This window comes from Bufo gargarizans, chromosome 1 (genome assembly GCF_014858855.1).
Source record: "Bufo gargarizans isolate SCDJY-AF-19 chromosome 1, ASM1485885v1, whole genome shotgun sequence".
NCBI lineage: Eukaryota > Metazoa > Chordata > Amphibia > Anura > Bufonidae > Bufo > Bufo gargarizans.
Genome location: NC_058080.1, coordinates 443,713,096 through 443,738,911, shown reverse-complemented (window position 1 = coordinate 443,738,911; position 25,816 = coordinate 443,713,096). Strand labels below are relative to the sequence as shown.

The 25,816-nt window shown below is 41.1% G+C and overlaps 1 protein-coding gene across 6 annotated transcripts in view; it reads right to left on the bottom strand.

Annotated features, from left to right (window-relative positions):
- MPDZ (multiple PDZ domain crumbs cell polarity complex component) overlaps window positions 1–25,816 on the bottom strand; it is a 171,741-nt gene that overhangs the window by 41,138 nt on the left and 104,787 nt on the right. For 4 of the 6 annotated variants that reach the window (XM_044272308.1, XM_044272325.1, XM_044272334.1 and 1 more), the window contains 12 exons: window positions 22,133–22,204; window positions 18,643–18,796; window positions 15,089–15,285; window positions 14,039–14,130; window positions 9,930–10,020; window positions 8,381–8,452; window positions 7,097–7,189; window positions 6,950–7,024; window positions 6,515–6,695; window positions 3,865–4,010; window positions 1,928–2,011; window positions 1,650–1,843 (listed from right to left, as the gene is read on the bottom strand). In XM_044272308.1, the coding sequence (XP_044128243.1) occupies window positions 1,650–1,843; window positions 1,928–2,011; window positions 3,865–4,010; window positions 6,515–6,695; window positions 6,950–7,024; window positions 7,097–7,189; window positions 8,381–8,452; window positions 9,930–10,020; window positions 14,039–14,130; window positions 15,089–15,285; window positions 18,643–18,796; window positions 22,133–22,204 (1,451 nt within the window). The remainder of the gene's footprint in view (window positions 1–1,649; window positions 1,844–1,927; window positions 2,012–3,864; window positions 4,011–6,514; window positions 6,696–6,949; window positions 7,025–7,096; window positions 7,190–8,380; window positions 8,453–9,929; window positions 10,021–14,038; window positions 14,131–15,088; window positions 15,286–18,642; window positions 18,797–22,132; window positions 22,205–25,816) is intronic. The other 2 variants (XM_044272343.1, XM_044272353.1) reach the window with 1 other exon arrangement.

Genomic DNA, 25,816 nt, shown 5'->3' with positions numbered 1-25,816 from the left:
TGACCGTACCGATGGGCTAATGTCAGCAGTACGGCTTTATAAGTCTCTGCCTGCCACCGTTCTCTTAAAATAAACACTTTTAAAATATGCAAATGAGCCTCTGGGTGCTATTAGGGCATTGCTTCAGCACCTAGAGCAGGCATCCTCAAACTGCGGCCCTCCAGCTGTTGTAAAACTACAACTCCCACAATGCCCTGCTGTAGGCTGGTACCTGTAGGCTGTTCGGGCATAATGGGAGTTGTAGTTTTGCAACAGCTGGAGGGCCGCAGTTTGAGGATGCCTGACCTAGAGGCTCGGTCCACTCACCCTTTGCCAAACCCAGGTCCAGTTGATTGACTTTTGAGTTCTCCTCAGCGTCCCGTAAATCCTGTGCCGTCCAGTTTAGTATTCGGCACAGGCTGAGTGAGTGAAGGATGTGCTCCTGCTGCCGGCTTCCTCACTGCACCGAAGGAAGGAAGCCGGCAGCCGGAGCGCGTCCTTGACTCACTGCGCCTGAGCCAAATATTAAACTGGACGGCGCAGGATTTACGGGACACTGAGGAGAACTCGAAAGTCAATCAACGGGACCTGGGCGTGCCAAAGGGTGCGTAGACAGAGCCTCTAGGTGCTGAAGCAACACCCTAATAGCACCTAGACTCTCATTAGCATATTTTAAAAGTCTTTATTTTAAGAGAACAGCGACAGGCAGAGACTTATAAAGCCGTACTGCTGACATTAGCCCATCACTACTGTCAGTCAGCTACATAACGTTAGTTTTCATGACAGAAACCCTTTAAGTCTAATAATCAATATGATAAATGACCAGAAACAGGAATGAGATAGCCTAAGGCTTTTGGAATTGTGATATTACCGACTCAATTTTTAACAGTGATTTCTGTTGCTTGGACTTCAGCTGTAATTTTCGTCTTGTATGAAAGCCTCGAAGCTTTCAAACAAGACCAGTTGCATGTTTCTAGCGGCTACCATTCAGGAGATAGCATCTAAACCCTCCAGTTAGCTACTTTTCCCGCTGCCCGAGCTGGACTCGGGCGAAATAGTTAGGTGGTTAATCCCAAGGATGCATCTTATTCACATCATTGTACTGAGTGCAGGGGAGACATTTCAAATAAAATCCCACAATTTTCTGGTGCATCTTTAGGTGCAGTTATCTCAGCCACAATCCGATAAGAACATATGCGCCACTTCTGCCTTTGGCTCCAAAAAACATAAAAAAACATACTATAAACTAGGCAGGTGTGTTTCGAGCCTTAGGATTATAAGGACTGATGCTGTCACCACTGCAAAACCAAAAGAGTTACAGTATAGTAGAATCACACAAAAATATCTAGTTAAAAGAAAAAGTTTAGTAAATCCACTTTTTGCCTGGTGTGGTTCTCTCAGTAAGCCAAAGGAGAAATCTGCTACAAAAATGCATGACAGGGTGTGTTACAATAAAAGAAAACACACACCGGTACCAGAAATAATGCAATATTGAGGGGTGGGAATTGATAAACTCCCATTAACTTACAGGTGCAGAAAAACAAGCCCCTAGCATACAGTTAACTGAGCCTAAATTGGCACCCCCCCCCCCCCTCCCAATTTTAGTGGCACAAGCAGAGTTTAGTAAAGCAAAATAAAAGTAAATATGTTGCCAACATAGTATACGTCACCTCTTCCCCACAATGCTTAAGCCAAGGCCTTTCCCTGGTTTCTTCTGAAGCTCCACAGTTACGATATCATACATATCCTCTTCCTTATACTGTGCCTCGTCCCGGTATACGCTCAGGCGGACTTTTTGTGGTGTTTGTCTTAGCACATTTATGGCTTCATCATGTGTGGCATTTCTTAGATCAATACCATTGACCTAAAATTCGGCATCAACAGTCAGTGAGGGAAATTACCACCACCAATACGGCTATCATACGTTCGTAATTCTAACTCCCCCTACCTCTAAAATCTGGTCACCAGCCCACAACCGCCCATCTTTGGAAGCTGCACCTTCTTCATACACTTCATGAATTATAATGGCACCCTGATAAAAAAAATAATAATAAAAAAACAGAAGCCAAACAGATAATTTTACAAAAGAACAAGGGATCATATATCAAGTACTACACAAAGATTGGGTTAATTTCACAGGAAAGATCCAAAAGAGCACAAGTCACAAATAAAAGTACCCTGAATGAGTCTTTAAAGGAGTTTTCCGGGAACTAAGAAAATGAAAATACTTAAATATTACTTTATTACAAATACATTCCCAAATATCTTTCATTAGATATAATAGCTTGTTTTGTCTAGGGAGCAATCATTAGGAGAAATAAAATGGCCGCCGTCCTATTAGTACACACAAAACCTGTCCTAATCACCCAGGGGGACAAGTTACTTGTCTGCCTTATTCTCTTCTCTACTCATCAGGGATTATGATCCTGAATACAGTTTAATAAGATCTTCCTCTGAGTGGCGCTAGTTTTGAAAATGAAAATGTGCTGCTAGCAATCTGTTTGTGGCTGTTTTTACGTAGGCACTGATCTGTATCTCACCACATGTGCAGATATGGGTGCCATAAGCCTGTTTGAGCACTGTATAATGAAAGACAATTCAACTTCCTCTGACTAAGTACACATCTGCGGCATAGTTACAGTATAGGAGCCTGCTCCTTCCAGAACCTCCACTGCAGATGTAAACCTAGCCTAATAAACATTGCGCTTCAATCTCTCCCCATTTTCAAGATCTTATTTGAAAAGCTGAAACCTAGTCCTGACCAAGTCTTACTTTCACAGACTACAGTTTGTTACATAATCACGCCTTGTACGCCTCTGTAGGCTAAACACTGCAGCATACAAATCTCTCCCCGGGCCCGATAATTGGAAATGAGCAACACTTGTTTCTGCGCACTGTCCTATATAAATATGCTGTCAATCTTCCTACAGATCGGCAAACACTCATTTGTCGGGTGATCGCATCTTTTAAGCAGCACTAAAAATCATTTGTTGGCAGCACATCACCTCATGTAAAGAAGCAAATGAAACCTGTATGGGGAGGAACAATCATTAACTAACATTTGTCCCCACCCTTACAATGAGTGCCGATCGACATGCCGTACCATCGATCGGCGCTTGTTAACTGGTCGAAAAAAAAACTGTGCAAAACCACCTTCACCCACACAGATACAATTGGCAAATATAATAGGAGTAAAACAGGACAGGTTTTTGAGCTCAATGTACAGTAAATAAAAATGTTTTATTCATTGACCACAGAGATGAATATTTTGAGAACGGTAAAAATTTGCAAACCTTTCCTCCCGCTTGGGGGTTGTTAAGGTATCTAAGGAGTTTTTATTAAATTTTTTGATTTTTTTTTACAAAAATCTCCGATGTTGCTAGAAACGGTCACAGGAAGGATTAACCGTGTGTAAACATTAGCAGCTATACTTTCTCGGCTCCTCTTACCCAACCAAATGGGAGCGATTCTGAGGGGTGGTAGTAGGGAGGCTGTTTATTATAAGCATCTTCCCCACTGGCCCTCCCCCAGCTGCCTCATCGCTGTACGCATAGTCTTCTTCCCTCCTCGCTGAGGAGCATCGAGAAGTACAAGAGACAGGCTGAGAACTACAGTTGGATCAATGCACCGATATTACGAGGTAGACCCGGCTGCGCACGTGTGTTCTGAAAACATCACTGGATAGGCATGCACAGACTCTTTCTGAAGGAACAGCAGGGGGCGCCTCAAAGCTAGCAAGTTGAATACCCCTGGACAGATGTATTTTTTGTGAATGGTTACCATTGTGAAAACCATTTGTTTCATATAAGGAATAATTTAGTGTCCACTTTCATTAATAGGAAAAGTGCTTTGAGGTTGATATTCAAGAACCCTAGGCGTACTTACCAGCAAAGTGTCTGCACCTCCAACAATGCTCAGTCCCAGACCTGTTCTCCCTTTGGATATTTCAATTGTTGTTTCACATCCGGGTATAATTGGACATGTGGTTGGATCGGAAGGAAATGTAGCTGGAGTTGATGACCGACTAGCATCTGCAAATATCACAAAACCGCTAAAACTGACTTGTAAAATAACTTGTTTTCTACTGGCTCTATTCTAGCCCTGCAAAGAAAACTAGTAACTCTGCTGCTTCCTGGTGCAATAATGGTGATCCTTAAAACTATACTGGCCTTATTGGACGTACGCAACAAGCAATACAGTGAATTTACCGTATTTTTCGGCCCATAAGACACATTTCCTCCCCCCCAAAAGAAAATGGGAGGAAAATGCCACTGCGTCTTATGGGGCGAATACAAATGAAGCGCTTCCACTAAGGAAGCACTTCATTAGTACCGGAGGACCGGGAAGCGGTGAAGGCTCTGTACTCACCGCTTTCTGGACCTCGGCTGTGAAGACTGCGCACAGTGTGAGGGTGTGCTGTGAACTCTCTGCTGTGCTGTGAACTGGGGCGCACAGCATAGCGGATGGAGGAGGAGGAAGACTGAGCGCGGGCGGTGAGGAGTGGCTGCGTCCGGGGCAGGAAAGTTAAGTGTTTTTTTATTTGATAAAACATGAGGCGCAGGGGGCAATATGGAGATGATGGGGGCAATATGGACATGCTGGGGGCTGTTATAGGGGCAGTATAGAGATGCTGAGGCAATATGGGGCTGCTGGGGGCTGATGTGGGGCTGATATGAGGCAATGTGGGCTGCTGAGAGCTAATATGAGGCAATTGGGACTGCTGGGGGCTGATATGAGACTGCTGGGGACTCATGAGTGGCATGATGCTCTTATCTGAGGTCTGATTGGGGGTCTAATCTGAGGTCTTGTTGGGGTCTGATTAACATTGGGGGTCTGATTAGTGGTCTGACCTGAGTTCTAATGAAATTTTTTTTTTTTTCTTATTGTCCCCCGCTCTAAAACCTAGGTGCGTCTTATAGGGCGAAAAATACGATATATACACAGCATCCTATAACTCAACAATCTTGGTAACCCAGCATACATTCACTTTACGGTTTCCTACCTTGAGGATTTGAGTTTTATATTTTTTCTATGATATTTTAGGAATGTAGAATAAGTAATTATTAGGAACACAAAAGGTCCCATTGATACCAAACTAAGGCTACTTTCACACTAGCGCTCGGTGCTCCGCTTGTGATTTCCGTTTGAAGGCTCTCACAAGCGGCCCCGAACGCATCCGTCCAGCCCTAATGCATTCTGAGTGGATGCAGATCCGCTCAGAATGCATCAGTCTGGCAGCGTTTGGCCTCCGCTCCGCTCAGCAGGCGGACACTTGAACACTGCAGCGTTCGGGTGTCCGTCTGGCCGTGCAAAGGCAAACGGATCCGTCCAGACTTACAATGTAAGTCAATGGGGGCGGATCCGTTCGAAGGTGACACAATATGGCTCAATTTTCAAACGGATCCGTTCCCCATTGACTTTCAATGTAAAGTCTGGACGGATCCGTCAGAGCTACTTTCACACTTAGAATTTTTTTTTAAATATAATGCAGACGGATCGGTTCTGAACGGATCCCATCGTCTGCATTATATGAGCGGATCCATCTGTGCAGACACCAGACGGATCCGCTCTGTACACAAGTGTGAAAGTAGCCTAAAGGAATTTTACTGTACTGACCAAATAAAGAGACAATAATAAAATCTATGCAACTAAATACTGAAATCGCATTAATTAATGAATATTGTTTAACCCTTTCCTGGTGGCTGACATTTAAAGCATCTAGGTGCCTGCTGTTTTAAACAGCAGACACCTGGCACTAATGAATGACCCCTCTTTCCCTAAAATGTAAATAAAAATATGTAAACAATAAAACAATTACGCATCATGGGCATTAGCACATGCGAAAATGCTCATACTATTAAAATATGAAAATACTTTTTCCATATGGCAAAATGAAAAAAAAAAAAAAAAAAAAAAAAAAAGTCTAAAAATTACTGATTTGCTGTTTTTTGGTCGCTTCACCTCCTACAAAGGTGATCAAAAAGTCGTACACACCCCAAACTATTAATACTGAAAAGTACACATAACTACAAAAAAAGTTAGAGGGGTCATACTTTTTTTTTTTTTTTTTATTAAAACGCAAGAAAAACTATACATATGTGGTAATCTATACGATTACGGTAATCATACTGACCTGGAGAATAAAAGTAACAGATCACTTTTACTGCATAAGAAATGGTGTAAAAAAAAAAAAAGCAACATAAAACTGTGCCAGAGTGTTTTTTTCTTTTTTATAATTCCACCCTCATTGGAATTTTTTCCCAATTCCCACCACATTTTATGTAACTGTATATGGTGCTATTACAAAGTGCATCTTGTCCTGCAAAAAACAAGCCTTCATACAGCTATGTGAATGAAAAAAAATGAAAAAAGTTAAGGTCTTTTGGTTGCCTGGTAGTAAGAAACAAAAATAAATGAAATTTTCCGGTCATTAAAGGGTTAAAATGCCTAGTCAAAGCGCAATATGCACTCTGGCTATATATGTAGAAAATGATACTTTGGAAGGCCAATATCTAAAAACAATACAGATTCTTACTATGAACAGCTTCTGGCTCCGAAAGGCTGATATGTGGTAGACACGGCTGGCTGCTTCTTTTCTCAGCAACACCGGAGGCGAATGTAGACAGCGGTAAAACATGGTTTTGGTGGGTGTCCTTTTCATCAGAACTTATTGTCAACTTCACATTCGTTTTTGATTTCTTAAGAAGACCAACAACCTACAGGAAGGAAAATAAATGAAACTATAAAGATGAAATGAACTGATTAAAATAATATAAATATAATATTTTTTATGAAAATCACAACTCAATATGATTTCTATAAGTTGCTACTACATAAGATATCACTGAGATAAATGGCATGGTACTTAAAAAGTTAACACCAGATATCCTCCAGTCCTCCTGATCTTGGCACTATTTGACACACGACTTGGCACATTTTGTTTGTGACAGTCACTAGATGTGAAGCCTACCTTCTCAATAGGGTGACCCACCACTGGTTCATCATCTACGGCCAAGATACAGTCGCCCACTTTAATTTGCCCATCCTGAAAAAGAAGAACAATTGTTCTTAGGACATTTAGAAAAAGTCTATATGATACAGAAATGTGACTACTCACCTTCGCTGCTGCACCATAATCAGTTAAACTTTTAATAACTACTCCATTAACAGTATCCTCTTCACTGATGGCAATGCCTAGGCCCCCTTGGTCCTATAAGAGATAGATCATTTTGAAGCTTTTTTTTTTGTTTTGTTTTGTTTTTTAGCAGGCTTGAATCTTTAATCATCCATCTAGTTCTCATTATACTGTATATTTAGTCTATATGTCATGTCAGATTCATGCATTACTCCTGACCTCTCCATGAACAACCTAAAACAGGTTCCTCAACCTACTCGGGAAGACCAATTTACCTTGGATTCTAGCAACACTATTGTAAACTACTACTAACTGAATTCTTGAGTATATAAATATTTCAGGTGGTATGTGGATCCCTGGTCACTCATTTCCCGACGTTTCCGATGTCAGTCTCTGCCTCCTGGTTGGAGGAAATGGCTGCTCAGCCGAACACATCAGCGACCCACCTCAGGTAATTGTTCGCTAAGCTGCCATTTTCGTGAGTGCCGAGAGGGATCGGGAAGCAGAGAGTGGCAGGGACCATCAAGTGTTGGAATAAGAGAGGTGGAAAATCAGTAAGGTGAGTAATGACTCATTTTTTTTTTTTACATGGAAGCATTTTATATATTTTTCATTTAAAAGCCCAGACAATGCCTTTAACACACCACCAGGGATGTTGGGATTTACTCATCAAAGCCTGGCCTTTCATGCTGGTCTTTGATATACCCAGATGCTCTTAATTTACGACTAGGCACAGGTCTTGTCATAAGTTAGGTGCATCCTCCGGTAGATTGAACGCTACTTCAGCTCGTACCTAGAATAGATTTCAATTGTCATTTACACCTGTAATGGCATAAATTAAAGTAAATGTGCTGTGCCAGAGACCACCACTCAGCCACTATCCCTTTTCAGAAAGTGGTGAGGACAGTATAAAAACCCGGCTTGCGTCTAAATAGAGTAAATTAACCCCCTCCCCCACGTACGGTATTCTTGTGTAATTCTAAAAACAAAGTATCTGATAGACCAGAGATTTATGCAGTGGGTGGTAATGCCCCCTCATGACCATACTTTCAGGAATGTCTTGACCCTGCTTAGAAGCATCTCACAAGTCTACCAATATGCCCACTTGTGCAGCAGCTTTCTAAGGGTAGAAAGAGTGTGCCATGTAAGTGTGACAGTAATGATTCCCAGCAATATCGGTCAGTGATAAAAGGACTGATATCCTACTCCGTTTCGTATGGCATGAAAAACGTTGTTATCTTGACCCGATGTATACGTTATTATTACCTTTGGCAAATTCACATGGATGACATTTTTAAAGGAGCTGAAATTCATCGGAGTTGAAACATTCTCATCATTCTGAAGGGAAGACAAATGGTGGAATTAAATACATTGCACACATACACGTAAAGAGGGCCTGTCACCTCTCCTGACATGTCTGTTATTAACTAGTTGCATGCCTCATGTAACAATGGTTCTGGAGCACCTATTCTTCTAATGATTCTATGTTGTGCACTTCCTCTATTATTCATAGTAGAAGTTTATAAATCAACTGTCAGCAATAAGGGTCCATCTGAGTGTTACTAGCTGGGGGGGGGGGGGGGGTGTCCCTGCACATTCCAACACTGGCAGCACCGATTTGATCAAATCTGACTGCCCAGGGACATATCCCCAACTGGTAACACCCAGATGGACCTTTATTGCAAAGTGCTAGCATGTCATTCATAATGCATAGCAGGAATAATAAAGGAATGGCACATGACAGTCATAAGAATAGATGCTCCAGAAATGTTATAATAAGGGGGGTGCAAGTAGTTACTAAACAGACATGGCCGGACATTACAGGTCCTCTTTAAAGGCGTTTTCCCAGGATCAGAAAAATATTGCTGCTTTCCTCTAAAGAACTCCACCACACCTGTCCAGGGGTTATGGCGGCTACTAGAGCTTCGCTCACGGGGAGGGGCTAAACTGAAATAACATATAACCTGTGGACAGGCGTGGCACTGTTTTTGGAAGAAAGCAGCCATTTTTATCTATTCTTGGAAAACTCCAGAGGACCTCTCATATGTAATGTGGACAATGCATCTGCAATGTTCCTTAGGCTATTTTCACATTAGCGTTTTTTTTGAGGATCCGTCATGGATCTGCAAAAATGCTTCCGTTACAATAATACAACCGCATGCATCCATCATGAACGGATCCGGTTGTATTATGTCTTCTATAGTCATGACGGAGCAGTCTTGAACACCATTGAAAGTCAATGGGGGACGGATCCCTTTTCTATTGTGTCACATGGCAGACAGAAAAACGATGCAAGCAGTGTTTTGGTGTCCGTCTCCAGAGCGGAATGGAGACTGAACAGAGGCAAGCTGATGCATTCTGAGCGGATCATTTTCCATTCAGAATGCATTAGGGCAAAACTGATCCGTTTTGGACCGCTTGTGAGAGCCCTGAACGGATCTCGCTAACGGAAAGCCAAAACGCCAGTGTGAAAGTAGCCTTATATATATATATATATATAGAGACATTTTTTCTCATGGTGCATGGTAACCTGCACCATATTTCTGTTCCCAGTTAAATATTAAATTCCTTTTTATAGCTGACCCCCTGCAGTGTGTGGCATAGAGGGAGAGCTCTGGCAACATACTTCTCTGTACCGCAAACAGAAGTCCAGCCTGGCCAATATTCACTTAAAGCCAAGAGTGACGAGCCCCCTACACCACACATTGTGCCCGTCACCAGCCAGATTTCCTGGGCTGCGTTAAAAGTTCTGTCCACATGTCTCTCTGCTCAAGAAACAGACGCTATTATGTAAATGTGTCAGTGCGATGTCTACCTCTTGACTTGGAAAGGCGGAAGAGTTGGAAGGGCACAGCTCAGCCGTTTTCACGGGGCACACCGCCATTTGGCTTACAGCGTCTTTATTCCTGTTAGAAAATACATGAAGTCAGAAATAAGTTATTCCTAAAAACGCTGACATATATGTAAATGTTAACCTAATTTATTCGCTCACATGGGCACCTGTCCTAAAAAATAAAGGAAAATTGTTTATTAGTCTTCATTTTTCTGGAAAAGAGCCCAGCACACACCAAGAAGAGCAGAAAGCTCTAGAAATCCTGCGGCACCATTGCCAAGGCATGTGTGTGTCACAGGAATCTTTTCTACAAACATCAGTTAATCAACACGCCTCCGGGAATAGTGCGATACCAAATGGCCAAGCAGATGACAGGCATGTCGCACAAAATAGGGAAAAACACATTGCTGCAAGACTTACTACAAGACTCCCAGTGATTATTGGCTTCAAACGTTTACAACGTGCAGCAAAGAATCGCGATTTCCCAATGTGACAGCGGCTCGTCAGTGCCTAAAATAGGTTTCTAAAAATGCTCAGATCAAAGTTCTTTGGTCCAGAGCTCACTAATATGATAAAACTGGGATCTCTAAAGGTGAACGGGCATTGGGCGAGTTAATGGAGCTTGTCTGTATAGAAAGAATACTGCATTGATAGAGGACCTGTCCCTCTCCTGACAGATCTGCTGCATGCATTCTTCATGTATTCATTCTACAACACCTATTCTTATGACTCTGTGTTGTGCCATTCCTCCATTATAGGTTTATGAAGGAATTGCCAATAGTTTGCAGTAAGGTCCAACTGGGCGTTACCAGTTCCAGTTGGGGATGCGCCCTTGCACATCCTGCCACTGGCAGCACTGACAGGGCAGGGACACACCCACAACTTATAACACCCATATGGATCTTTACATTCACAAACCTCAAAAATGAATAATAGAGGAACGGCACAACATAGAGTCACAAGAATAGATGCTCCAAAATTATTACATGGGGAATACAAGTAGAAACATTTTAGGAGGTGACAGGTCCACCTTAAGGCTGAGTTCACACGGGCGAGATTTCCGCGCGGGTGCAATGCGTGAGGTGAACGCATTGCACCCGCACTGAATCCGGACCCATTCATTTCTGTGGGGCTGTGCACATGAGCATCACTTGTGCGTTGCGTGAAAATCGCAGCATGCTCTATACTGTGCGTTTTTTCACGCAACGCAGGCCCCATACAAGTGAATGGGGCTGCGTGAAAATCGCAAGCATCCGCAAGCAAGTGTGGATGTGGTGCGATTTTTACGCATGGTTGCAAAGATGACAGTCTATTCACTGTGTTATTTTCCCTTATAACATGTTTATAAGGGAAAATAATAGCATTCTTTAATACAGAATGCTTAGTACAAAGGTCAATTGAGGGTTAAAAAAATAAAAATATTAACTCACCTTGATCGCGTAGTTGCCGATCTCTTCTTACTTCTTTAATCATGAGCTGCCGGCTAAAGGACCTGTGGTGATGTCACATCACATGGTCCATCACCGTGGTCATGTGATGAGCTTAGTGATGTCACCACAGGTTCTTTGACAGGTCCTGAAGAAAGAACAGGAGACCGGCATCTATGCGATCAATTGGAGGAGGTGAGTTAATTTTTTATTTATTTTTTTAACCCTCAATTGACCTTGTACTATGCATTCTGTATTAAAGAATGCTAATATTTTCCCTTATAACCATGTTATAAGGGAAAATAATTACATCTACACAACACCGAACCCAAACCTGAACTTCAGTGAAGAAGTTCAGGTCTGGGTACCACATTCAGTTTTTTATCACGCGCGTGCAAAACTCACCCGGGAGGCATCCTGAGCCAAAACGTGACGCCCGTGTGAACCCATGCTAAGGCCTCTGTCACACGAACAATACGGATTGTGTCAGGATGCGTTCAGGGAAACTTACACCATTTCGCAAGCAAGTTCAGTCAGTTTTGTCTGCATTTGTGTTCAGTGTTTCAGTTTTTTCCGCACGGGTGCAATCAGGGTGCAAAAAAACCCTGAAACAACGTCTCCTAGAAACCACTGTTGAAAAACGCATTGCATCCGGATGCAATAAGTTTTTCACTGAAGCCTCATTTATTTCTATGGGGCCAGAGCTGCACCAAAACGCAGAATATAGAACGTGCTGCAATTCTCATGCAACGCAGAACTGATGCATGAAAAAAAAAAAAAAACGCTCATGTACACAGACTTATTGAAATGAATGGGTCAGGATTCAGTGCGGGTGCTACACGTTCATGTCTCGCATCGCACCCACATGGAAAACTCGCTCGTGTGAAAGAGGCCTAAGGGGGTTTTCCACTAAATACTGCTTGGAGACTGCAGAACTTAGACTAGGCTGCCATAAAAGGGCACATTGGCGGTCACCAACGGGTTAAATAATTCAACTGAAAGCATATGTTTGGTGAAATCTAACAATCGGTCTCCCTTTAAGAATAGGGAGTTGCAGCATTTTTTTGTCAACTGTGTTAAGGGAAGAAGAATTCACAGTGCCATTAATCTTGCAGTTATCGTAATCATTTACACACATAAAAATGGCTAATATGAATGCATCTAGATTTTGGAGTAAATTGGTTATGTGCTGAATCCAGCATTTCTGTTACAGCAGAAGAAAGGCGATAGTAAGTGCTGATGTGAAAAAGCCCTTGAGCACCTTCACACATGCCAACAGTGTGCTATAATACAAAAGATACAAGCATTTTACTGTGGTTATCAATGTTTTTTAGGTGAAATGTAGAAAAACACAGTAACTTCCTACGATTTACACCATTGTGATGGCATTAAAAGAGCCCCTAGACTCTTGATGACATTCAAATTAGCCAACTGGAGCGTGACCATTTTTCTAGTATATCAGGAGTTGATTGGGATTAGGGCTAAAACGATTCATAGATGTAATCGTGGCAAAAAAATCCTCGATGCAATTTCCCTGCATCGAGGATTCGTTTAAATCGCATGACCACGGAGCGTGAGTGAAGTGAAGCCCCTCACTCACCGCTCTGTGGCCTCCCGACTCGGCACTGGCCAGGTCCTTGCATGCACACATAGTCAGCGTCAGTGCATGCTGGGAAGAAGATGCGGTCCGTCTCCTGCGCACTGCCAGGAAAGGTAAGTGTAATGTTTGGGGGGGCGGTTTGAATGGGGCACCTGTGATATGAAGGGGCTGATGGCGCTTGGCGAGTGGGGGACAGGACATGGATTGCATAGAACGAGCCCTATTATAATGTAATCAAGTGACTATGAGATGCCAACTCATTCCTGGCAGACAGTATACACTATATTTGCCAAAAGGCAGCTTCTAACCTTAAAAAAAAAAAAAAAAAAAAAAAAAAAAAAAGAAAAGAAAAATACTCACTAAAATGGAATATTAAAATAAAAGCTACGATTTTCTAGGCCTCCTCTTTTTCCGACGATTTACATTTTTCATTATCTGACTGAAGATGTGTCCATGGCTCATTCATGGATGAGGCATTCACCTAAAAAATGCCATACTATTTGTACTGTGGCCAAGAGTTGTCTTCTGCAATCCTGGCTGCATCGTGTCCCTCCTACTATAGCTAGGGTTGTTAATCAGTTGAAACGTCTCCCGACTTTGGAAAGAATGGATATTGAAAATGTCGTCAAACTGCTGGCTTTTTTTTTTTTAAATGGAGGGCGTTTATTGGGAAACATTTATCAGCCGTTGAGATTAGTTAGCTGATGTCCCCTTTTACCCTTACTCACTGGTACCCGAGAGTTTGCGGGGGATCCTTGGGAGCTTTGAAACTAACCTGCTGATCTATGTTAGGGAGAGAAGTACCGATTGGGCTGTACCATGTGACATCAAATGACGGACTAGATGTCAAGTTTGGAATTCGCAACACTTTTCAATGGCTGCTGTGATGCATGGTGTATTTGTTGTAACCATCACTACTGAATGGTTTGTGAATTTGCAATAAAGTAAATTTGCAATTGAAAAATTAAAATAAAAGGCAAATAAAGGCATGAAGCATAAAAAGTGTATATAAAGCAGTATGTGTATGTATAAATATTTTCAGTTTCAGCGTGTGTAGTTTTTACCTGATAAAGATTATTTTAACTTCAGATGGTGCACATTTGATGATAGATGAGGCATTCTGATGACTTCTTCCATATAATATTTGCCCATTAATCTATGAGAATAAAAAAAGGCAGAGAAATTATAAGCGGTTAGGCCATATTCACATGCTGAGGATCTTAAGATATTCTAAAGGCAATGAATCTAAATGTTTTATACTCCATTCACACCCTCAGGAACATAGCCATGTATTAGCTCCATTGAATTATAACGGGGCTAAATCCACATGTGGATCCCCTGGATAACCTGTTGAAGTCATGAATAGAAACTGCAAATTTCTCCTGTGGATTATCAGACTAAGATGGCTTTTGATGATGCCAAGCCTCGCCTGGAATGCTCAGGAAGCCTAAACAAAAGATCTGAATGAAGAAAGGCAGATAGAACTATCACCCTGTAATGTAGAGCACCAAAACCACCTTTGAAGGAGGGCACTGGATAAAGACCCACTGTGTCCTGAAAACTGCCAGACCGAGGGTGTGAGGCCAGTTCAGGGTAACAAATGGCTAGAATGACCTCTGTCTGAACCGCTTGAGAATTCAGGGACAAGCAGTAAGGGTAAAAAAAAAAAAAAAACATACATGCTCGGCCATGCCAAATACATATGTGTGTGGGTGAGTTTTGAGAGATAGCTGTCCGACGAAAGCTACTGAAGGTGTATGGGCAACCTAAGGCCCCATGATCCTTCATACGTTCCTATAACAGCTAAATACAAACTGCAATATGACAGTATTCATAAGGCCTTTATGCCTTTCTACTGTTATTTACTCACTGTTATTTGGTATTTCTGTGGACTTATACTAAAGAAAGACATTTGAATACCCTACATTATTTATCTGGTTCCTAATGCCACATTACTGACAAAAGACTTATTTAAGATACCTTTGCTTCCACTTAGTGGAATATAAGAATTCTTCATTGGAAGGGAATCTTTATCTCAATCGGCTGCTGATTCAGAATTTTAATTTACAACTACAATGGATGTATTCACTGGCGGCTTATTGACATATACTTGCCTCTAATAACTCATCGGCAATCTGCAACCGGCCATCTTTGCCAGCTGCTCCATTTGGATCAATCCCCACGATGAAGACGCTCATTCGTGATCGGTCTTTGTTTCCAGCAAGGCTCAGGCCCAATCCAGTCTTCCCTTTCTCCAACTCTATCATATGCAACTCTCCTGGCAGGTTTCCATACCGCTGTGATATCTTTCCTAAATGGGAGGAAGAAGCACTAATTAACAAGTCCATCATACTAAGAACAGACATGAGTAATTAGCTCTTTGCAACAAAATTGGGATAAAAATGTGCAGAGGTCCCCTAGCAACAACAACACATTATTACCACCATTTTACCATAGAGAGAGGCTGAAAACTTCTATCTTTAGATAACCCAGTTAAATCTGTGATTTGTGAGTGGATACAGGATTCACCCAGTAAAGAAGCCAAGATATACCATAGTGCAAACTAACACACAAGCACAACCTCAGTGTTTTCAGAGGGAATGTGATTTTTTTAAAAGTCAATAATAAATAGAAAAAATGTAATCAACATTCGCTGACTGCAATATTCGTACTTACCGTCAATATTAACCTCCATAATAAACAGGTTATCCTAGTGAAAAAATATACAGAGAGATGGAGAATAGAAATCTCAGGTTTCTGACGGGTTGACTTGGAGTAGTCTAGAATATAATTTTTTTTTTTTTGCTAAAGGCAGAGAATGATTTTATAGGGACTGTCCCTTTTGAAATCCGTTTCAAAGTAAGCATACTACTATATAGGGTAGGTGACCCAAAGCACAACCATATCTTTCCGTGAAAACCCTGCCCTCTAATCCTGATAAATGCTTCTTCTTATTTTTATGTAAATATAGCTTTCAGTGCTCCAGAGGAGGAACTGCTCTGGTACACCACCACTCCTCCATAATGCTTCCCAGTGCCTCCTCTTCTTGTTGGAGTGACAGTCCCTGAGATTTCAGAGGCAGTAGCAATGATGTAGAGCAGGCATGCTCAACCTGCGGCCCTCCAGCTGTTGCAAAACTATAACTCCCAGCATGCCCGAACAGCCTACAACTATCAGCCTACAGCAGGGCATTGTGGGAGTTGTAGTTTTACAACAGCTGGAGGGCCGCAGGTTGAGCATGCCTGATGTAGAGGAAGCCAGATCCAGAAAATAAAGTAGCTCGCCCAGGGTGCGCCAATAACCGTATTTGAAGTTAAAAGTAAAAAAAAAAGATATATATATATATATACACACACACACACACATACACAGGGAGTGCAGAATTATTAGGCAAGTTGTATTTTTGAGGATTAATTTTATTATTAAACAACCATGTTCTCAATGAACCCAAAAAACTCATTAATATCAAAGCTGAATATTTTTGGAAGTAGTTTTTAGTTTGTTTTTAGTTTTAGCTATTTTAGGGGGATATCTGTGTGTGCAGGTGACTATTACTGTACATAATTATTAGGCAACTTAACAAAAAACAAATATATACCCATTTCAATTATTTATTTTTACCAGTGAAACCAATATAACATCTCAACATTCACAAATATACATTTCTGACATTCAAAAACAAAACAAAAACAAATCAGTGACCAATATAGCCACCTTTCTTTGCAAGGACACTCAAAAGCCTGCCATCCATGGATTCTGTCAGTGTTTTGATCTGTTCACCATCAACATTGTGTGCAGCAGCAACCACAGCCTCCCAGACACTGTTCAGAGAGGTGTACCGTTTTCCCTCCTTGAAAATCTCACATTTGATGATGGACCACAGGTTCTCAATGGGGTTCAGATCAGGTGAACAAGGAGGCCATGTCATTAGATTTTCTTCTTTTATACCCTTTCTTGCCAGCCACTCTGTGAAGTACTTGGACGCGTGTGATGGAGCATTGTCCTGCATGAAAATCATGTTTTTCTTGAAGGATGCAGACTTCTTCCTGTACCACTGCTTGAAGAAGGTGTCTTCCAGAAACTGGCAGTAGGACTGGGAGTTGAGCTTGACTCCATCCTCAACCCGAAAAGGCCCCACAAGCTCATCTTTGATGATACCAGCCCAAACCAGTACTCCACCTCCACCTTGCTGGCGTCTGAGTCGGACTGGAGCTCTCTGCCCTTTACCAATCCAGCCACGGGCCCATCCATCTGGCCCATCAAGACTCACTCTCATTTCATCAGTCCATAAAACCTTTGAAAAATCAGTCTTGAGATATTTCTTGGCCCAGTCTTGACGTTTCAGCTTGTGTGTCTTGTTCAGTGGTGGTCGTCTTTCAGCCTTTCTTACCTTGGCCATGTCTTTGAGTATTGCACACCTTGTGCTTTTGGGCACTCCAGTGATGTTGCAGCTCTGAAATATGGCCAAACTGGTGGCAAGTGGCATCTTGGCAGCTGCACGCTAGACTTTTCTCAGTTCATGGGCAGTTATTTTGCGCCTTAGTTTTTCCACACGCTTCTTGCGACCCTGTTGACTATTTTGAATGAAACGCTTGATTGTTCGATGATCACGCTTCAGAAGCTTTGCAATTTTAAGAGTGCTGTATCCCTCTGCAAGATATCTCACTATTTTTGACTTTTCTGAGCCTGTCAAGTCCTTCTTTTGACCCATTTTGCCAAAGGAAAGGAAGTTGCCTAATAATTATGCACACCTGATATAGGGTGTTGATGTCATTAGACCACACCCCTTCTCATTACAGAGATGCACATCACCTAATATGCTTAATTGGTAGTAGGCTTTCGAGCCTATACAGCTTGGAGTAAGACAACATTCATAAAGAGGATGATGTGGTCAAAATACTCATTTGCCTAATAATTCTGCACTCCCTGTATATATAAAATCAGAATCAGAGTAGCAGATTTTCACAAGAAAAGTATGATTATATTTCAGGGCACCTACACTACATGGCAGCATGCTTACTTTGAAACTGATTTTTAAGGTGACCGACACACTTTAACATAAAATAAATAAATAAATAAATAAAAAATGCTTAATCCCTAGTCTCTCTAGAGAGTGGTCCCTACTGTTTACTTCCATGAAGATGATCAAGTGCCATCTACGCCCATCTAGAGCCAATCATTAGGCTCAGCCGTCTTAGAGTACATACAGACAAGATCGTTAAGTCCAGTGGCGGGTAGATGGTACATGACCAGCTGCATGGATGTAAGGCATCCCTGCCTTTAGAAAATAAGCTCTATATCCTGGACAACACCTTTAACATCTAAAAAATAATGTAAATATATCAGCACACTTTGAAGCAGCAATATTCAAATTCATGGATCTGTGGAGAGACATTGTCATGTGTAGTTTTTCATCTCCTGACGAACCCCTTTGACCATCAGCTAGAGCAGTGCTCCTCAACTCCAGTCCTCAGGGCCCACCTGCCGGTCATGATTTGAGAATATCTCACAGAATGAATACCTGTGGTGTCCTGATGCACTGAAACTAATTGTATCACCTGCTCAGTACTGAGGAAGTCTGGAAAACACGTCCAACAGGTGGGCCCTGAGGACTGGAGCTGAGGAGCACTGAGCTAAAGTGATTATTTTTGTAAATTTGGTAACTTACGCCAGCTGTAGCCAAACTCGTCTTCTTTTTCGGGATCTCCGTTGAAAGTAGTAGTGCCTAGCTGAGCATTGTCAGAATTCATTGAGGTCAGTGGTGCAGTAACTGCACTGGAAAGGGTTGCCTTTTCAGAGTCTGAATCCGAATTACTAGATGCCTAAAATAAGAAGACAATTTATTAGGCAATGAAACTAATAATGTTAGAAAGAAGGATATACAGTGAAATTCCTTTAATCCAGCATAGAACTGTAATATAATATGGAATTTTCACATCATCTGAAATACAAGAGCTGGGATGATTAACTCGGAAGATACCCACATTACAAAAACTAAAAAGTAGCAGTGTGTTAACCTTATATCTGGAGATTTCTCTACCCTAAGGCCTCATGCACACGACCATTGTGTACATCCACGTCCGTTCCGTCATTTTTCACAGTTTAGCGGACCCATTCATTTCTATGGAGCTGTGGAAAAAAAAAATGATAGTCCTCCGTTTTTTCTCCGCGTCTGTGATCCGTGATTCCAGTCCGTCAAAAAAATATAACCTGTCCTATTCTTGTCAGTGGAAAACAGAGGACGGACCCATTCAAGTCAATGGGTCCATCAAAAGAAACGGATGCACAACTGGTATGTCATCCATGTCCGTGTCTGTTTTTTTTCTACAAGACTTTGGTGCAATAAAATTACACTTTTCATTAACCTTCCTTTTTTTTCCCCCTGTCAGACAAAAAAAAGGAAGACACAAGGAAACATAACTGAAGCAAAATCGGACACGGACCACTGAAGCCAAATCACTGACCGTGAAAAAACACTGTCGTGTGCATGAGGCCTAAGTCACACATCAGGGATTTGGTTAGTGATTTCCATCAGTGATTGTGGGCCAAAATTGGGGATGGGACATATACTCGCTAATCCGATGTTGTTACTACTTACCCTTTCCTTTCCCTTGGAGCGGAAAACCGCTTCACCTTGTTCTCCCTCCCCTTCTCTTTCCATTCCTATTGTATGATGGTAGTATCAAACTGATTATATTGTTTCATGCTTTAAAGGGAACCTGTCATGTGGATATTTGATTATAATCTAACTAATTATATACAATCATTAACTACTAAAAAGTACCTTAGATGTATTCACTTACTGGTGTGACAGATGGTTACCTCATAATACACACACAAAGATGCTGCATGCTAATGAGCTGATTGGAGTCCGGCGTGATGTCAGTGAGTCCAGTGTATATTTAATTCAGAGCTATAGCCACTCCCCTGCCCACCTGCTGCTGATTCCTATGGAAACAAACTGTCATTCAGCAGCAGGTGGCCGGGGAGAGTCCGGAGCTCATGAATATTCATGACTCATCATTATCAGCTGGAGCTTTTCAATACCAGATGTTGGCAGATTGACTAGGTCAATTAAAGAAAGTGACCCAGCATTTTGATAAGCGAATCGGTCACTTATTTATGTTGCCCTTAGTTAGGACACCATAAAACTGGTGACAGGTTCCCTTTAAGTTGACCATCAGAATCTCTAGATGAACGGCACTTTTTGGGATTCTACTTTTTCTTACCTTTAATAAAGTATTGATTCACCTCTCTACTTATCTTCATCCCCAACCTGTGCTGTCACATATAAACGACCTTGAGTACATGGACTGTACAATGCGTTATTATGGCCTAATAAATGTAGATAATCTCCATTATTATGTAGGATCTACTGTCTATCTATCTATCTATATATATATATATATATATATATATATATATATATATATATACCTATGTACTATTATTGCTTTTATGTATTGTTGTACCTTGTTTTACCTGGTTTAATTAAATTAAAAAATAAAGTAAAAATTATTGCCTCTCAAAACCGGGATGGGTCAAAAACACAGAAGAGGTGCAGATCCTTCCATTATTACCTTATCTTTGTGTAGGACCCACTCCTGGTTTTGTCTCACAATCACTGATGGAAATCACTGATCAAACACTGGCATGTGAATTAGGCCTTACAATGGATTTTTATATACTTTTTCAAGACGGTAATTGAAAAAACCTTTTAATTTAACACCTAACAAGTTCCATTAATGCTGGATTAAAGGAATGCACTGTATATTGATAAGACACACACAACCACACACACTGATTATTTTTCTTATTTTATGATGCAGATCTAACCAGACTGTAGAAGAAAAGGCAAGTCAACCATGCCATTTTTATGTTTAATAAGTCCTTTATTAAAGATATTATTTGTTTTAGAGAATCCATTTTAAGATGTCCTGTGGTTTTGGAGTATTTGAGGGTAGGGCATTCCCTCTAGAGATCCATGGCTTAGCTATGAGAATTTTGAAAGTCATGTAACAAATCTCTGCAAAAAGCGCTCTTCCATCACTGCTGGATGTCCAGTGATCAGCTGTTGTCAATGACTTGCCAGTGTAGACAACCCCTTTACTCAATCTGTAGAAACAGGGGTTTTCTAATTTTATCATGATTGTATGGACAAACTAGACAACATAGGAAACGCTACAATATTTTCCAGTTAATGATATAAATATTAGATCGATGAGGATCTGACTCCCAGCCCACCTTCATTTTTTATTGCTGAAAAGCTAGAGACTGTGTTGTCATCAAAGTACTAATAAAAGCAACCTCCAAAAGTAGAAGGCCCTAAAAGAGTCAGACTCCCTTAACTAAAGCTTAGGTGGACAGTCTGCGGTATCACCCAAGCATTATGAACTGAAAGTACTAACTTTGGCTCACCCAAAAGAGGAAAATTAGTTACAGTGGGATGAGGGGCCTAAGGGGCCAAATACGCCACCCTCCAGGAAGAAAACTCTTAATGGCACTGCAAAACTGAGAACATCTGGAAGTATAAAGATTCCTGGTACTGAAGTTTAGCTAGAAAGCCACAGAGGTGTGTGCTCTCAAAAGAAGAAGTGCAAATGCACACAATTAAATGGGGATCAACACTACTTTGACAATTGGGTTTCAGGTGCCCACTGGATCGACACTTCTTCGGCACTTGGGTTTTTAAAACTAGCTGGCCTAATGGCATCCATTAGATGGCCTGGGGTTGCCTATTAACAGCCATTAAATTCAGCCTGTGTGCACCCTAACCATATCCACCTTCAGAATAGCATATCTGTTCCATTTTCATGACCCTCTCTCATGTTAAGAACAGATGCTACTTGATATTAGTCCAAAGACTAAGAAACTGTTGTAGTTAAAATGCAAGGAGCTTTCCATGAGAAGAAAAGACATGCACTATAGTTCACATGTAAAACTCATGGTGTTAAGGTGATCATGCAGAAGTCCAAAACACAATTAACAACAATGATCGATGGATAACTAAAAACAATGAATGGCACAGTATATAAGTATCTTATACTTTCCATTAGACAGGCAAGCAGTGCTTCACAAACTCTAAATGATACACAGCATCACACAATCAAGTGCGCACTAAGAATGGAGAACTATAGGCGGTTATCACTCAGACAAACCTTAAATGGCGTGGGAGCAAAGGGGTTAGTTGGGGAACAACGGAAAGCAATTCTAACCGGATTCATTGTGCCCTACAGTGACAAGAGAACAGTTAAAAGTGCAACCTTAGAAAGTGTACAGATAAAAGGCAAGATGCAAAGTCGTGTAAATTATAATATATATATACAGACGTGGACAAAATTGTTGGTACCCTTTGGTCAATGAAAGAAAAAGTCACAATGGTCACAGAAATAACTTTAATCTGACAAAAGTAATAATAAATTAAAATTCTATAAATGTTAACCAATGAAAGTCAGACATTGTTTTTCAACCATGCTTCAACAGAATTATGTAAAAAAATAAACTCATGAAACAGGCATGGACAAAAATGATGGTACCCCTAACTTAATATTTTGTTGCGCAACCTTTTGAGGCAATCACTGCAATCAAACGCTTCCTGTAACTGTCAATGAGACATCTGCACCTCTCAGCAGGTATTTTGGCCCACTCCTCATGAGCAAACTGCTCCAGTTGTGTCCGGTTTGAAGGGTGCCTTTTCCAGACTGCATGTTTCAGCTCCTTCCAAAGATGCTCAATAGGATTGAGGTCAGGGCTCATAGAAGGCCACTTTAGAATAGTCCAATTTTTTCCTCTTAGCCATTCTTGGGTGTTTTTAGCGGTGTGTTTTGGGTCATTGTCCTGTTGCAAGACCCATGACCTGCGACTGAGACCAAGCTTTCTGACACTGGCTAGTACATTTCTCTCTAGAATTCCTTGATAGTCTTGAGATTTCATTGTACCCTGCACAGATTCAAGACACCCTGTGCCAGACGCAGCAAAGCAGCCCCAGAACATAACAGAGCCTCCTCCATGTTTCACAGTAGGGACAGTGTTCTTTTCTTGATATGCTTCATTTTTTCGTCTGTGAACATACAGCTGATGTGCCTTGGCAAAAACTTCGATTTTTGTCTCATCTGTCCACAGGACATTCTCCCAGAAGCTTTGTGGCTTGTCAACATGTAGTTTGGCATATTCCAGTCTTGCTTTTTTATGATTCGTTTTCAACAATGGTGTCCTCCTTGGTCGTCTCCCATGTAGTCCACTTTGGCTCAAACAACGACGGATGGTGCGATCTGACACTGATGTTCCTTGAGCATGAAGTTCACCTTGAATCTCTTTAGAAGTCTTTCTAGGCTCTTTTGTTACCATTCGGATTATCCGTCTCTTAGATTTGTCATCAATTTTCCTCCTGCGGCCACGTCCAGGGAGGTTGGCTACAGTCCCATGGATCTTAAACTTATGAATAATATGTGCAACTGTACTCACAGGAACATCTAGTTGCTTGGAGATGGTCTTATAGCCTTTACCTTTAACATGCTTGTCTATAATTTTCTTTCTGATCTCTTGAGACAGCTCTTTCCTTTGCTTCCTCTGGTCCATGTCGAGTGTGGTACACACCATATCACCAAACAACACAGTGATTACCTGGAGCCATATATATAGGCCCAATGGCTGATTACAAGGTTGTAGACACCTGTGATGCTAATTAGTGGACACACCTTGAATTAACATGTCCCTTTGGTCACATTATGTTCTGTGTTTTCTAGGGGTACCATCATTTTTGTCCATGCCTGTTTCATGAGTTTATTTTTTTACATAATTCTGTTGAAGCATGGTTGAAAAACAATGTCTGACTTTCATTGGTTAACATTTATAGAATTTTAATTTATTATTACTTTTGTCAGATTAAAGTTATTTCTGTGACCATTGTGACTTTTTCTTTCATTGACCAAAGGGTACCAACAATTTTGTCCACGTCTGTATATATATATATAACACATTACATTTACTGCAGCATTTCCTTCCCATATACCATATCTACACAGTGACTATCTAGGTTCCCAACCAGTCCTCTGTATACATGCATGTGAAATGGTTGTGACGGTCATCTGCTTGCCACAGTGTGACGTGTCTTTACTTGGTATAATACTGCCAATCGTGCAAGTGACCCAGTGAGACATTCATATGAAACATGGTGGTGATAGATACACTTAGATTATCTGTGGGTGTTTATTTTAAGGATTTGGAATTAACCACTTATGGACTACTAGGCGACCTAAAAGCGTCCGCATGCGAGGTCATTTCTAACTGTCCATGAGGAGCTTGCAGCTGCGGGAGCGGGGAGCTGGTTGTCAGCGACAGCCAGGCTCAACAGAGAGAAGGTAGAGACAGTTTTCTTAAAACCCTAACTTCCCGATCTATGCATACACCGCGCTCAATGAAAACTAATCATTACAGAAAGCTGCCATGATGCCCCTATTCCTGTCCTGACAATCATGTGATCTCTGGGTGCTAGGTAACCAAAGGAGTTGAAGGTCTTACAGTAGTGGGTAGGGTTGAGCGAACCTGCCTTTTGGCAGATTCGAGTTCGAGGTTTAAGTGAAATACGTAATGGATTCCATTCTAACAGAATCCTTCACGTGATTCAATGCCGGCATGTCGCATAATACAAGTGTATGGCCAGCTCCGAAGGGTTCTGCTCTGCTGGCCATACACTTGTATTATGACGGCATTCAATTACTTTATGCATTATGTAATTCACTTAAATGCTGAACCTGCCAAAAGACAGGCTTGCTCAGGTCTAGTCGTGGGCAAAAGTTTTGAGCCTGGCACAAATTTTAGTTTTCACTAATTTTGCTGCTTCAGTTTTTATGGTGGCATTTTTCATTGCTATGAAGAGTGATCAGATTCATTTTGCAAAAAATTGCAGTCATTCCTTGTCATGAAAATTGATTTAAACGGGTTGTCCCCAAAAAAATATTCAGCAGTTTCCAAACCAGCACCTGGATCTAAATTCTTTTGTAATTGCATGTAATTAAACAGGAAAAATGTTCCAACATTGCCGTACTTAAAACCAAATTCTTTATTTCTTCGCAAGATACAAGCAGATAAAATGACGCGCTTCAGGCTACACTAGCCATTTATCAAACATGTAAAGGTATACATAGTTCAGCTGTTAAAATACACATGCAAAAAAGTGAGCCAATAAGAATCACTAAACGTCATTAATTGGTTGATTATTCCCAAAACTCAGAAATGAAACCGGAAAATCAAGGAATATACTCCATACTGTACGTAGTTGTAAAAAAACATCCCTTACTATTATTCACTAATTTCTAACAAAAGGAGAGGGTATTAGCAAGTCTGACCTATCTTTGGTTCGCAGCAAATTCCCTTGCACGTTCTAATGGCCAATCTGGATAGTCTCTATCCTTAAGACGCTAGTTATACGTTCACATACTCTCACAAAAGATGCATTATCAGAACAATTGTGTTTAGACCTAATGATTTCTCCCTTGGAATATTTCTAACAACACGCGGGGGGTTTAACATAAGTAGTAGTAATGATGGATTGTTTCTGTGCAGAAAGAGTTAAATCTAAAAAATGTATTTTATTGCGGTCATGGTGGCTAGTAAAAGGTAAATTACATTTGTTCTGGTATAAATAATTACCAGATAAACAATATATCTTCTAGATGACCTCCTCATATAATGAGGTCATCTATAAATCTACCATACCAAATAATAGATGAAAAAAATGGATTGCCACTAGTGTAAATAAACTGTTCCACACACCATGCCAAAAACTAATTGGCAAGCAAGGGCGAGAACTTAGCTCCCATAGACGTTCCTCTGATCTGCAG